Source organism: Phacochoerus africanus, chromosome 14, assembly GCF_016906955.1.
Source record: "Phacochoerus africanus isolate WHEZ1 chromosome 14, ROS_Pafr_v1, whole genome shotgun sequence".
Taxonomy (NCBI): Eukaryota; Metazoa; Chordata; class Mammalia; order Artiodactyla; family Suidae; genus Phacochoerus; species Phacochoerus africanus.
In genome coordinates, this window is record NC_062557.1 from 60533748 (window position 1) to 60548160 (window position 14413).

The 14413-nt window shown below is 55.2% G+C and overlaps 1 protein-coding gene across 7 annotated transcripts in view; it reads right to left on the reverse strand.

Annotated features, from left to right (window-relative positions):
* The window catches only part of MPRIP (myosin phosphatase Rho interacting protein), a 112865-nt gene extending 100272 nt beyond the window's left edge, over nucleotides 1-12593 (reverse strand). For 4 of the 7 annotated variants that reach the window (XM_047756585.1, XM_047756581.1, XM_047756583.1 and 1 more), the window contains exon 1: nucleotides 12183-12381. In XM_047756585.1, coding sequence (XP_047612541.1) covers nucleotides 12183-12305 — 123 coding nt within the window. In that variant the 5' untranslated portion in view covers nucleotides 12306-12381. Of the gene's footprint in view, nucleotides 1-12182 lie in introns of all 7 variants that reach the window. The other 3 variants (XM_047756587.1, XM_047756584.1, XM_047756586.1) reach the window with 3 other exon arrangements.
* Between the last annotated feature and the right edge of the window lie 1820 nt (nucleotides 12594-14413).

Here is a 14413-nt window from a genome sequence, read left to right on the forward strand (position 1 = left end):
GACACTGCTTCACGCGACCACATGAACTCCTGAAAACATGCTCAGTGCAAAAAGCCAGACAAAAGGTTGCAATGTCCAGACTAGGTAAATCCACAGGGACAGGAAAAAAATAAGTCCACAGGGACAGCAGACAGATGGGTGCTGAGGGCTGGGGGTGGGGAATGGGGCATAACTGCTTACAAGGTGTGGGGTATTCTTTCGGGGTGACGAAATGTGTGAAATGAGAGAGTACTGGTGGATTTGGCGTATTGTGAATGTGCTAACACAACTGAAATGTCCATTTTCAAATGATTAACTTGACGTTATATAAATTTTGCCTCAAAACAAAACAAAACAAAACACCCCACACACAGTGCTCACTAGATGCCAGGCATGGAGGGGGCAGCCCACCCTCTCCATTCTCCCTCCCACTCCCCAGCTCAGCCACCCGCTCACCCCTCTGCCCACACACGTGCCCTGCAAGCCCAGTCCCTGCTCAGGGCCCCTCCCTGGCCTGTAGCCGCTGGGGGAAGAGCGGAAGCCCCTGCCCTGACTGGGCCTGACGAGAAGCCCGTGGCCGCAGGATTTTTGGAACATGACGCCACTCGTGGCAAAGGGAAGAAAGCTGGAGAGTGTGTGGGGATAAATTTCAGAGGCCATGGCTTGGCAGGAAAGTCACACCCTGACCCTCAAAAAAGCAGTGCTTGCTGGAGTTCCCTCGTGGCTCAGCAGGTTAAGAACCTGGCATTGTCACTGCTGTGCCTTGGGTCACTGCTGAGGTGCAGCTTCACTCCCTGGCTCAGAACTTCCGCATGCCACAGGCGTGGCCAAAACAAACAAAAAAGCAGTGCTTCCTATAAAATGACAGGTAGGACAGGAAAATGCGAGGGAAGGGGGGAAAAAAGACAGGAAATTTAACAAGTTCAGCCCAAGCGTTATCCTCCAACCCACTCTTCCCAGCACACACACACCCTCTGGCAGCCCCCGGCTCCCAGACTCTAGGGGCTAAGGGCCACACACACCCAGGGATCTAACATCCAGAGACCCCATCCGAGCCGCTCAGGTGCGCGCGGGGAGCACTGGGAGGCGGAGGTCGAGTCAGATGGCCTAGGTTTGCATCCCGGCTCTGTGCCTTGCTGCCTGGCCATTAGGCAAGTTACAGGCCCTCTTCTCGTCTGTTTTCTTCTCTCTGCCTCATCAGGCGGCTCCGAATACAAATGAGTTAACAGTGGCCTGGCACACAGCGATTATTGTCAGCTATGAATGCCACCACTGCCACAGGAAATACTCCCAGAGCTAGTCAACTGCTCCTTCGATTTAAGTATAGAAAACCACGCCGTGGAAGGTTGCGTGGCCCTGCTCCAGGAAGAAGCTAAATTTATAACTGCAGCGGGTTTCGGAGGGGAGGGAGATGAGCAGGTGAGAGTCAAGGACGACTGGGTGGCCCCACTGCACCGAGGCCGGGGGCGCGAGGACGTAGATCCCATCAACTGCTCCCAGGGGCGACCGCAGGAAAAGCAGCTTCTCTTAGTCCCCCTCTGACACTCCTACCCAAAGTGACTTCCCAAGTCAGGACCTGCCACAGTCACGCACAGGACTTGCACCGGGCCCTGCTCTGGGCCTGGCAGGTGCTCCAGGGTGGCCGCGGGGCTGGCGGCTGCCCTCCGGAGCAGCCGCCACCCTCTAAAGGGAGGTCTCAGGCTGACAGAACCCGGTCTCTCCACTTCTTACACTCTGAAAAAAATTTTTCTCTTCTTTTTAGGGCCGCACCTGAGGCATATAGAAACTCCCTGGGCTGGAGTTTCAACTGGAGCTGCAGCTGCCAGCCTGCACCACAGCCACAGCCATGCCAGATCCAAGCCATGACTGCAACATACACCACAGCTCACAACAACGCTGGACCCTTAACCCACTGAGTGAGGCCAGGGACTGAACCCATATCCTCATGGATCCTAGTCGGGTTTGTTTCCACTGAGCCACGACGGGGACCATAAAATTCTGAAAAGTTGAATCTTTATACTGAAGCAAGCTAACTGCTTATGGCCCTTCCAAGCCCGAGGGGCTCCTGTGAGGAAGCTACTGGGGTGGTGCTAGGCAGCTCAGCAGGGGAGGAGGCAGCCTGGGCTTCTGCTCTGTGGGCGCAGGGTAGGCAGAATCAGAGTGTGAGTGCCAGCTGCCCCACAGAATTGCATCACAGAGGCAGCTCCCGCTCTGGGTCCGTGCCTACAAAGCCAGCCGCGTCCACAGGGTGCCCGCTCCACACTCAAGCAGTTATAATTTTAGCACCAGCTGTTTCTTGCACCTTCCAGCATCCTCACAGGCACCCAAAGACAGGGGTATTATCGCAGCCTCCCGTTTTTAGGGGAGGGACACAGACACTTAAATCCTGTTAGCTTGCTCAATCAGCATAAAACCCAAATCTGGGCTGAAAGCCCCCGCCCTCAACCACCCCATTCCCTTTCGTGAACACGTGCAAGTGAAAAGTGGAACCGTGTCAGATTTCTAGGTCAGCGCAGCCCCAAGCGGAAAGCAAATGAATGGCCCGGCCCTACTGAGACCCGAGGGTCCCGCACGGAAAAGAGGCTCTGAGTGTGGTGCCCAGGAGGCCTGGGCTCTTTCTCTGGCTCAACTGGAACTCAGCAGCTGCTGGCCTGCCTTAGGCTCTTCCGCTGCCACCAGGCCCCTGGGAGGTGAGAGGCCTGTCTAAGGCGCACAGGCGTCTCCCTGACATACCTGCCAGACCAGGGCTTCAGGACCAGAGAGATCAAGGACACAACCACTCCCTGAGTCTCAATTCCTCAGGGGAAAACCTGCTTCCTGCTCAGGGCTGGACCAAAGGTGTGGTCACTGCAACAGGCCAGCAGCCTGTTCAGGGGACACGGGACACCCCACAGCTAAGAGACGTCAGGACCCGGGTGACAAACCGCGAAATGCTCTGCTTGTCCCAACCCCGCCCCCCACTCCAGAAACTCAGGAATCCAAGTCAGGACCAGGCCCTGATTCTGACAGCAAAGGTTAACACTTGTCATCAGACACAGGGAGGCCAAAGGAACTTTGGAAAATTCCACCCTGGTCTTCCTGTGACCCAGGCTGAACCTCTCTGGGTCTCAGTGGACAGTCCCTTGCCTGCTTAATGGAGCGGGGGGGGGGGGAGATCTCCAGGCCCGCAGGCCCTCCTCCCAGGGCTTGGAGTTAGAAGTCCATTAAACAGCCTTCGTTTTGGTGGCAGTAGCCCGGCCTCCTACTGAAACACACCAGGTTAACAAGTCCAAGTGGCCCTCCCAGGAGAAGGGAGGACAGGCACCTGGTCGCATGAAGGCTGGCGTGGGAATTGTGTGGAACGCAGCCCCATCCATCCCCAGGGAGCTCGGCGGCCTCGGGCGGAAGGAGGTCACGGCGGACACACCCCCTGATCCCGTGCCATGCAGGCTCAGGAGGACGCATCAGGCCCATCCGCTCACTCTCGCCCTGAAGCCCAGGGCAGACCACCTCAGGCCACTTGCAGGGCAGGGTGCACACGCTAAACTGAGTGACAGGAGGCAGGAGCCTGAAGGGTTACAGACGCCAGGCAAAAGCCAGGCTGCGGTTTCATGTGAACTAGGATGACCCTGACTGAGAAACCCAGCAAGCGTTTTGGAAGCTTCTAGTTCCAGTCTCCAGAGACGATGTGCCAGTGAATCAACCCGCTGGCTCTCTGGCGCCCAAAGGAAGCGACAGAATAGTGGGAGCCGGAGGGCTGGGCATGCGGGGCGTCCTCCCAGGGCAGCTGCGAAAGACCTGCAGACCACTTCACAGGACGCTCAACTGCTAAAACCAAGGGACCACAAAATCTAGGGCCGCGTTTTCTTTCTGTTTTTAACTCTGTAGGGCCGCACCTGTGGCATATGGAAGTTCCCAGGCTAGGGGGCGTATTGCAGCTTCAGCGGCTGGCCTACACCACAGCCACAGCAACGCCAGATCCGAGCCGCGTCTGTGACCTTCGCCACAGCTCACGGCAATGCTGGATCCTTAACCCACTGCGTGAGGCCAGGGATCGAACCTGCGTCCTCACGGATACCAGTTGGGATCCTGACCGCTGAGCCACGACGGGAACACCTACGGCAGAGTTTTCAGACCTGCCCCTCGAGGCCTCAGAAATGACTAGAGGTCCCATGGGCAGAAAACAGAGGGGGCTGAGAGGCTCCAACTGCATGTCACCCAGAAACCATGTCTCTTTTTCATGCACGATGTTTCCGTACAAATTTCTTCGGGTAAAAGGCTCCATGTTCAACTTATTAAGTTTGAAAACCACTGACTTGGTCCAACTCTGTCCTCTCAGATGGGAAAAGGGTGCCTGGAGAGTGAGTTTCCAAGGACAAAAGCCTGTTTTTTCAGATCCAGTGCTTCGAAGTCAGCCCCCAGGGCTCCCCGCCCCGCCGCATATAGGGACCTGGGCGTAGGCCACACCGCCCCGCCGCCCGTCTCCTTTCCAGCTTGCAACTCTCCCTCCTCTCTTTCCATCTATCTGGCAGCTTGGGGACAATTTAAAGATAAACATTCCAAGCCAAATTTCTTTATTTTGGCTTAAGAGCATCAGGGAGAGCCCAGACAAAGGCCATTCCCCACAGGAGAGGTGGTCGCGCGCTTCCTGGAACAGCAGTTACCACAAAGGCCATCCTGGAGCCCCCACGGGCCTGGCCGGTGCTCTGCATCTGTTCCATCAGCAGAACACTCCTTGTGGAGAGAATGTGGGCGCCAGCTTTACAGGTGGGAAACCAGGCCTGGGAGAATGTAAGTGACCTTTCTGGGTCAGCCTGCCACATCTGCGCCAAGAAGAGAACACAGGTCTTCAACTGCAGTCCCTCTGGGTAGCACGGGAACAGGAGCTCAGAGAGAAAGCTCACGTAGCGGGCTCGAATGCAAGGAGAAAAGCAGCTAGGATACGGCTGCAGACACTCAGCACATGCAGAGGGCTGTGCGGAATGCAGTCGCCACGTCCGGCCATCTGCCTGGACAGGCAGGTAGGCCTGCCCCCTCCCAGCCCACCCGCAAGAGAGGTCCCCTAAGCCCTGACTGGCAAGCACCAGGCCTCCTTCTGCCCTGGAGGGGAAGTAGTGATCAGAGCTCCAGAGCTCTCGGACACAGCAAAAGGAGTCACCAAAAAAGAAGGGACATGCAGGAGTTCCCACTGTGATGCAGCTGGGTGAGGACCAGGCATTGTCACTGCAGCGGCTCAGGTCACCTCTGAGGTTCAAGTTCAATTCCCAGCCTGGCAACTTCTACAGACTGTGAGTGCGGCCAAAGGAGGAAAAAAAAAAAGAATGGTGACAAAGAAAGCGTACCCCTAAAGCTGGCCAAAGACACTGAGAGAGATGCACACAGGAGCAGGAGAAGCGGCGCTCCAGGAAGCTTCTGAGCCCAGGCTGTCTGCACGACAGCCCACAGAGGAGCAAGAGCTCACGAGCACAGCTTTCCCAGACGGCGCGTCCCCCAGGGTCTCAGGGACCCAGCTGAGGGCCAGGCCGCTGCACCCAGACCTGCCCTAGTCACCACTGCAGGCACCAGCCACACACAGCTACTCGGCGCTTGCCAAGTGGCTAAGTCTGCACTGGAGGGGCTGGGAAGGTGCAAGTGTGTACGACAGCTTCTTTACACGTTGAAATGATGATATTCTGGACACCTTAGGTTAAATAAAATATAACTAAAATCGATTTCACCTTTTTCTACTTACTTTAACATGACTACTGGAAAATTCTAAATTACACATATGTAATACAGTTCCATTGGAGAGGGCTGGTCTAACCCAGGGAGGGTTGGCAAGCTATGCTCCACAGGCCAAATCCAGCCCATTAGCTTTGTCTTTCCTTTTCTTTTCTGGCCACCCCAAGGCACATGGCCTTCCCAGGCCAGGGATCAGATCCGAGCCACAGTCTCGACCCAAGCAGCTGAGGCAACGTTGTATCCTTAACCCATTGTGCCCGGCCAGGGATTGAACTGGTGTCCAGTGCTCCCAAGATGCCTCCAATCCCATTGAGCCACATCAGGAATTCCCCACTGGCTATTTTTTTAAGGCTCAGAAATCAAGAATGGCTTTTAGGAGTTCCCGTTGTGGCTCAGTGGCTAACGAATCTAAGAACCATGAGGTTGCAGGTTCGATCCCTGGCCTTGCTCGGTGGGTTAAGGATCCGGCGTTTCCGTGAGCTGTGGTGTAGGTCGCAGACGTGGCTCGGATCCTGTGTTGCTGTGGCTCTGGTGTAGGCCGGCAGCTACAGCTCCGATCGGACGCCTAGCCTGGGAACTTCCATATGCCGCAGAAGCAGCCCAAGAAATGGCAAAAGGACAAAAAAAAAAAAAAAAGAATGGCTTTTATATTTGCAAATGGTTATGTAAGTACCTTTGCAAGCTCCTTGAATTTGCCTGTGGAATTACAAAACCTAAAATATTTACTATCTGGCCCTTTAAGAAAAAATTTGCCGATCCCTAGTCCAGACTCTGGAAAACAATCAGATATTCACTCCAGTAATACAAGGAGCAAAGGGTAGGTTTGGGAGTTGGGGGAGAAGGGGGTGTGATTCTTACTTTTTTTTTTTAATTGAGGTAAAATTCATGTAACCTAGAATTAATTACTTTACCTTTCTTCTTCTTCTTCTTTTAAGGGCCGAACCTGGGGCACATGCAAGTTCCCAGAGTGGGGATCAAATCACACTCTGGAGACATGGGACCCGAGCCTCGTCTGCGACCTACACCGCAGCTCACAGCAAAGCTGGGTCCCTGAACCACCGAGCCACGCCAGGGATTGAACCCGAATCCTCATGCATACTTGTGGGATTCATTTCCGCAGCGCCACAATGGGAACGCCATAGCTTTTTTATTGTTGGCTGCACCTGTGGCATGTGGAAGTTCCCAGGCCAGGGATCAGACCCACGCCACAGCAGCGACCCACGCAACTGCGGGGACAATGCCAGATCCTTAACCCCACTGAGCCACAAAGGAACTCCAAAATTAACTGCTTTAGGAGTCCTTGTTGTGGCTCAGAGAAAATGAACCCTATTAGTATCCATGAGGATGTCGGTTCAATTTCTAGCCCCACTCAGTGGGTTAGGGATCCTGTGTTTCTGAAAGCTACAGTGTAGGCTGCAGACACAGCTCAGATCTGGTGTTGCTATGGCTGCAGTGTAGGCTGGCAGCTGTAGCTCTGATTTGTCCCCTAGCTGGGGAACTTCCATGTGCTGCACCTGCAGCCCTAAAAAGCAAAAACAAACAAACAAACTGGAGTCCCCACTGTGGTGCAGCGGAAACAAATCTGACTAGTATCCATGAGGATGTGGGTTCGATCCCTGGCCTCGCTCAGTGGGTCAGGGATCCAGTGTTGCTATGTGCTGTGGTGTAGGTCGCAGATGTGGCTCAGATCCCGAGTTACTGTGGCTGTGACATAGACCGGCAGCTGTAGCTCTGATTTGACCCCTACCCTGGGAACCTCCATATGCTGCAGGTACAGCCCTAAAAAGCAAAAAATAAAAATAAAAATAAAAAATTAACTACTTGACGGTGAACACTTCAGTGCCACTTAGTACATCCATGGTGTTATGTAACCAGTGCTTCCATCTAATTCCAGAACATTTCATCACTTTCTAAATAACACCAACCCCATCAGCAGGCACCCCCTGCCCCCCACTAACCAGATCCCCCACTAACCGGAACCTTGGCAACCACTCGTCTGCCTTCTGTTTCCAGGGATTTGCCTCTTCTGAACATTTCATATCAACAGACAAATCCGTGACCTGTCTCTGATTCTTCCACTAAGCGCCATGGTCTGGAGGGTTAGTCATGTTACAGCATGGCTCAGTATTTCATTCCTTTTTATAACTGAATTACATTCCTCTGTCTGGATATACCACTGTACTGGATTTATCCGTTTGTTCACGACGGATACTTGGGTTGTTGCTACTTTTTGGCTATTGTGAACAGTGCTATTGTGAACACACACACAAACCTGCTTGAATACCTACTTTCAATTCTTTGGGTCCACGCTAGGAATGGACTCACGGAGTCGTGTGAAAATGCTCTTAAGGAACTGACAATCTGACTTCCTCGCCGGCGGAACCATCGTACACCTTCCCGTGAGCAATGCACACGGGCTCCAACGGCTCCACATCCTCGGGGTACCTGATACTTTCCCTTTTCCTTCCTCTGCATCCTAGTGGGTGGAAAGCGGCATCTCATCAGGGGTTCAATCTGCATGTCCCTAACCACTACGGATGTTAACCATCTTTTCATGCGCTTGCTGGCCAAGTGTGAGGTCTGGGACTTCTGACATACCCCTTGCCAAACTACCCACCAATCTGTGAGGAATTACAAACCTTCTAAAAAGGGTGGGCACAAAATCCTCCCGCTGTTTCTGAGATGGCCATTAGGTCAAATGAGGACGATCCATATCCCGGAACTTCTAAGAAAATCATAGCAACGAAAGTTGATGAAATGATTCAAGAGATCAAGCGCTGGCCCCCCTACCTCAACATCTGGGATTCCTACCCCAAGGCCCCAGTAGCCCTGGCAGTGGCGCATGGGCCCAGCGAGGGGCGGAATTAGACCAGGAGGACTGGAAGAACTGGGCAAGATCCAGACCGACCCCCTCATTCTCCATGAGAGAAAAACCACCCAGCCAAGGTCCCGCAACAAAACAGCAGTAGACCAGGAACCAGAATTAAGTTTGGTGACTCCTCCCACAAAAATCGATGCCTACTGGTGCAGGAGCCAGCAAGAGAATGAAACATCACCTCAGGTCATGCCCCACGAGGAAGCCCAGGAACCCCAGCTGGGACAAGGACCTGGAAACCGAGCATCCTCAGTTCCAGACCTGCAGCTCCCACTAACCCCCAACCCCTCTGCTCCCCTCTTCCTGTTTCAGTCCACACAGCCTCCGGAGCCACCCCGCTCCCTCCCGTGCCAGATTCCACTCGGCCCTACTCCTCCTCCAGCCCCAGCCACCTCCACTTCCCTGATGGCCAATTTACCACATTATCTTTCACTCCGTCCCACTTGCCCAAACCTACTCCAAATATGCTCTCCTCGGCCACCGTTAAAGGGACTTTTACCCGGCCAGGTTTCCTCAATCCCCACCTCTGATCAACTGCCAACGTCCTGTCGCCCCGTCGCTGGTGTCTGGTGCCGCCTTCTCCCTGAACAGCACTGACCTGGAGACCTTTACTGACATTTGCATGATCTTTTTTTTTTTTTGTCTTTTGTCTCGTCTTTTTTTTTAAGGGCCGCACCCTCGGCATTTTGAGGTTCCCAGGCAAGGAGTCGAATTGGAGCTGTTGCTGCCCGCCTACGTCGCAGCCACAGCCACGCCAGATCCAGGCCGCCTCTGCAACCTACAGCACAGCTCACGGCAACACGGGATCCTTAACCCACTGAGCGAGGCCAGGGATCGAACCCACAACCTCATGGTTCCCAGTCGGATTTGTTTCCGATGTGCCGCGACGGGGACTTTACATGGACTTGTGGAAGAGCATCTATTAGAGCTTCTGCCTTTACCGAGAATTATTTTCCCAAAACACAAATCCAACAGATGAACAACCTAAGCATAAAAATAACTATAAAAGAATGAAGGAAATAAGAGGCTATACCATAAAGTTGCAAAGAAAACCTTCGTAAGCATGAGATTAAAACTACAAACTATAAAGAAAATGCAGACATTTAATTGCATTCACATTTAAAACTACCACATGAAAAAGAGAACTAACCATACATAAAATTAAAAACAGTATGTGACAAGTGCCAGATTGATATCTAGAGCAGGAATCAGCAAACCATGGCTCAAAGGCCAATCCCGCCAGCTGCCTATATGTGTATATAAAGTTTTACTGGAAAGATCCATACCCCTTAGTTTATGTCTTATCTACAGCAGCTTTACACAGAGGCTTTCGTGCTACAACGGCAAAGCTACCTGGGAGCCACAAAGATCTCGTGGCCCAAAAGGCTGAAATGTTTACTATGTGATCTTTTACAGACAGTTCACGGACGCCTCACCTAAAGTACATATAAAGCACCTACACATCAGTGAGGGAGAGAGGAGCCAATCCGAGAGAAAAATGGACAAAAAATATGAAAACCCACAAAAGAAACAAAATATACTCAATAAATATTATTAAAAGAGGCTTAAACTCACTGGTCATTGGGGAAATTATTAGAGAATTAAATCATTTGCTACCCAATCTTGGCAATGGTATGACACAGCCTTTTTTGGAAGACAATTTGGTGATTATCTGTTAAAAAAAAAAAATTTAAGGCATTTGATGTCAACCCAGCCATTCTATTTTTGGGTAACTGCCCCCAGAGAAATACTTACACTCGTGCGCGCATGCACACACACACACACACACACAAGCATGTAGAAAGCTGTTCGCTGAAGCAGTCACTGTTTATAATGACAAAACCAGGAACTAACCTTGCTGTGCATCCATAAAGGAATGGTTAAATTACGGTACATCCCTGACAGTACAAGATGCAAACAGTTTTGGTACGTTTATACATACGACCATGAAAGGGACTGTGAGATGTCTGTTAGGCAGAAAAAAAAATATGTTGCAGAGCAAAAATGCAGTAGAGTTTAGATTAAAAAAAGGTTTTTCAACTATACTTGAGCTAGTATGTATGCATGTCGAGAAACGCACAGGACTAGAGGAGAAACGCCTTAAAGAGGAGGTGGCCTCAGTGATTGCTGATCTATCCTCCAGCCTTGACGGTCTAAAATAAGCTCCGGGCGGGAGGGGCAACAGGAAGCAGGGACTTGGGGGAGACTGATGGGAACGGATTGGCTGAGGGCTTCTAATGGAGCCCTGAGGATGAGAGTAACAGGCTGGGGGAGGGCCGGATGCAGCGAGCAGCAGCTGAGGCTGCTGGCAGCGGCCCGAGTCTCTCTCCTCTTTTCAAGAGCAGCTTCTTCCTGAAAGATCCCAGGAGGTGGAAGCCCGGCCTAATCTCTCCCAGCACAAATAACCCCACTCATTTCAGAAACCACCATTCCAGTTGTGCCCTGGAGGGCCCCCACTTCTACTGGGAAGAAGGAGAAAGAGTAACACACTGGAAATTTGCTACACCTCCTCCTCCTCTGAATCCACCTAATAAACAGATTTTTTTTTCAACAGATTTAACTCGAATATGCAGATTCCATTCTAGTCCACCTAAATTTAAGAAATGGCAAACAAGCCCCATGAGGTGTAAACACGCAATTGAGGCAGCTGCCCGGGATAACCAGAAAACTCTCCGAGAATAACCTTGCCAAGCCCAGAAACTTCCTAAATCCAAGTTTACGGGTCTGTAAGCAACTTTCTGTTTGCTTATTCTTTGAAAAGTTTACGAAGGTCTCATGCCTTGCTTTTCACAACCGCCTGGAGAGGGGGGAGAGCCAGGGACCCCTGCTCCCAATTTATGGGAACGGAAAGGAAACTATCCAGAGGCGAAGGGACTTGCTCAAGGTCACGCGGCTCAAAGTGACAGCGGAGACCAGAAGCTGGATCTCCCGAGTCCCGGTCCGGGACCCGCATCACCGCCTCCGCGGCCGCCCGGAGAGAGGCCCGCAGCGCCGAGGAGGGGCCCTCGGAAGCCCACCGCACAGCCCGGAGCACGCCCAGCAAACAGCTCCGCGGGCCCTCGGGCGCGACCCGGGCTCCGCGGCCTGGCGGCTCCGCTGGGCGCGGGGTTTCAGCGGCCGCGAGTCTCCGGTCAGGGGGCGGCACGTCCCGGGCCGCCGCCGCCGCCGGCCCCGTAAGCGCCAAGGCCGGTGGGCACTCCAGCGGCGGAGGAAGGGCCAGGCCGGTCCGCTCGGAAGCAGCGTGTCCGTGGCAGGAGCGGCCGCAACTAGGTCAGCGGGGCCGCAATGGGAAGGGGGCTCCCCGGCCTCGCTCAGGGCCGCCCGGGGACGCTCGGGGAGCACGGCGGCCGGGAGAGGACGCGGGGCGGGGGCGGGCCGTCGGGCGCGGCCGGGAGCCCAGCCGCGGAGGGCCCGGCGCGGCGACCCCGGGGCGCCCGGGAGAGACGAGACCCCGCTCCGGCCGCGCCGCCCGGCCCGAGTGCGGCCCCGCGCTTTGTTCCCGCGCTCGGCCGGGCGCCTCGAGCCGCCGAAACGCATGAGTCACCGGGCGGCGAGCGCAGGGCGCCGCTTTGTCCGCCCCGCCCGCCGCCCCGCCGCCCGCCGCCCGCCGCCGGCCGCGGGCGCTCACCTGCGTCAGGTCCTCGTCGTTGAGCAGATGCGACTCGCGGGGCTTGAAGCAGTTCTGACACTTGCTCTTGTTGAAGATGTTGGCCTGGAATTTCCTGCACGGGTTCTCCTTGGCGGCCGACATGGCCGGGCGCGGGCTCAGGCCGGGCGCCGCCGCATCCCCGGCCGCCGCCTCCAGCCGCGCACGCAGGCCGGCGCCTCACAGAGCGCGCGGCCCCCGCCGCCCGCCCGCGCCGCCGCCGCCGCCGCCGCCCGCCGGCCCCGGGCCCATGGACGCGGCCAAGCGCGCCCGCTCCCGCTCCCAAAGCGCCCGCCGGTCGCCGCGCTCGGTGCCCGCGCCGCCCTGGGCGCCCGCGGCCGCAGCGAAGGGGAGCGGAGCGCCGGGCGCACTCGGGGGCGGCGGGCGCGCGCGAGGGAGCGACAGGCCAGCGCGCGGGGCGGGGCCGCACGCGGGGCGGGGCCGCGTCCCGGCGCGATTGGCGGCCCAGCAGGCCAATGGAAGCCGGGTGCCGCGGCTAACAAAGAAACCTTCCGGCGAATGGGAGCCGGGGGAGGGACAAAGGCGGCCGGGCGCAAGGTAACTTGTGTAGGCGGAGAAAGGCGGGGCGCGGCGGGACGTTCAGGCTTGGTGGACGGGCGCGCGGCCGCCGGCCCTGACAGCTGCGGGGGCGGGGCCGGCGGGGGCGGGGCCGGCGGGGCGGGGCGGGGCCGGCGGGCTGGTGCTGCAAACAGCTTTTCCAACCTGGCTCTCTTGCGCCCACGTGGAGCGGATTAGCTTGACACCCACCGCACCCACTGTGCGCGGGCCACGCGTGGCGGTCGGCAAGGCTGCAGAGTGTTACAAGTGCTTGATATGCATGAGCTCAGTGAAGGCGCACAGCCTCCCCATCACCATCCCGTTTTACACGGGCGGACACTGAGGCACAGAGAAATTAAGACGAGGGAGGTAGGGTTTCAGGGGGTGACTCAGAGACATCAGCCTGGAAGAGCTGTCAGTTCTATTGCGGGAGATTAGTAAGGGCTGACGCGGTGCCAGGTACTGAGCCAGGCACTCCTGCCCTCATTACGCACTTGAGGAAATTAAGGCTCCAACGCTTCCAAGCAATTTGTGCCACGTAGTTCTACCAGGTGGGCGAACTGTCCCTCCAGTCCTCCACCGTCCAGTCTCCGAGCCAGGAGACCACTTAGAGAAGACTGAAGGAGGTGTGGACAAAAGGCTCAGCAGCTCAGAGAGGGAGTCCTTGGGGCAATTAAAGAGGAGAGGAAATTCAGGCCGAGCGTGAGTCGAGAGGGGCTGGGGTGGAGGTGGAGGAAGAAGGAGCAGGACTGACCACGCTGAGGCGTTCGTGAGGGCCCGGTCATCCAGGGCCCTGGGGTCCAAGCCCAGGCTGGTAAGGTCATCCTACTGGCAGCGAGGAGCCCAACGCCGGGGTTTCCAAATCAGGGCTTGAGCCAGCTCAGCCCTCGCAGAGGAGGTGACACTGAAGCATGTGCTAGGGTCGGTGACAGCAGCTGTTGCTTAGAGAATGGAAGGTTTTCAGAGAAGCAGCGAAGGCTTCCAGAGCTGTGTACTTTTCCACTGAGCCTCCTGCAAACATCCCAGGGAGGCGGATGTCATGTTCGTGTAAGAAAGTACTTTGCTCCAAAGCGAGCTGAAGAACGGTGAATCCAAGTCCCGCGGCCGCCTGTGGGGAAGGCCAGCCCCAGCCTGGCCGGCCCTTGGCCCTGGGCGAGTGCCTTCACCTGCCTGCTGCCTCCGTTACCTCATCCACAAAACTGGCATGAGTGTGTGCTTGCTGTGAGTGTCACATGATATAATGCTTGTAAACGACTTAGCACCGTGCCAAAATGTTAATTGGTGAATCTAGGCAAAGGGTGTTTATTGTCCTACCCTCGCGGCTTTTCTGTGGGTTTAAATTTTTGCAAAATAAAAAAGTGTGTGTGTGCAGTGGGGGAGACAGACAATTCTTGCCTACACAGAATACTCAGAAACTGATACCACGGGTGGCCTCTGGGGAGGGAGCTGGGTGGTTGAGAGGTGACCTACTTTTAATTTTCACTGTGCGCCCTCTTCTTTCTTTGGATTCAGTGTTGTGTGCATGTATAACTTGTTCTAAAATAATTTTCAAAAGTCCTACCCATGCCTCAAGGTCATCTCACAGGCCCCGTCCCTGAAGCAAATGCCTGTCGTGTTCTGCTCAAGTCTGTGGACACATCCCCGGGCGGGAGGGT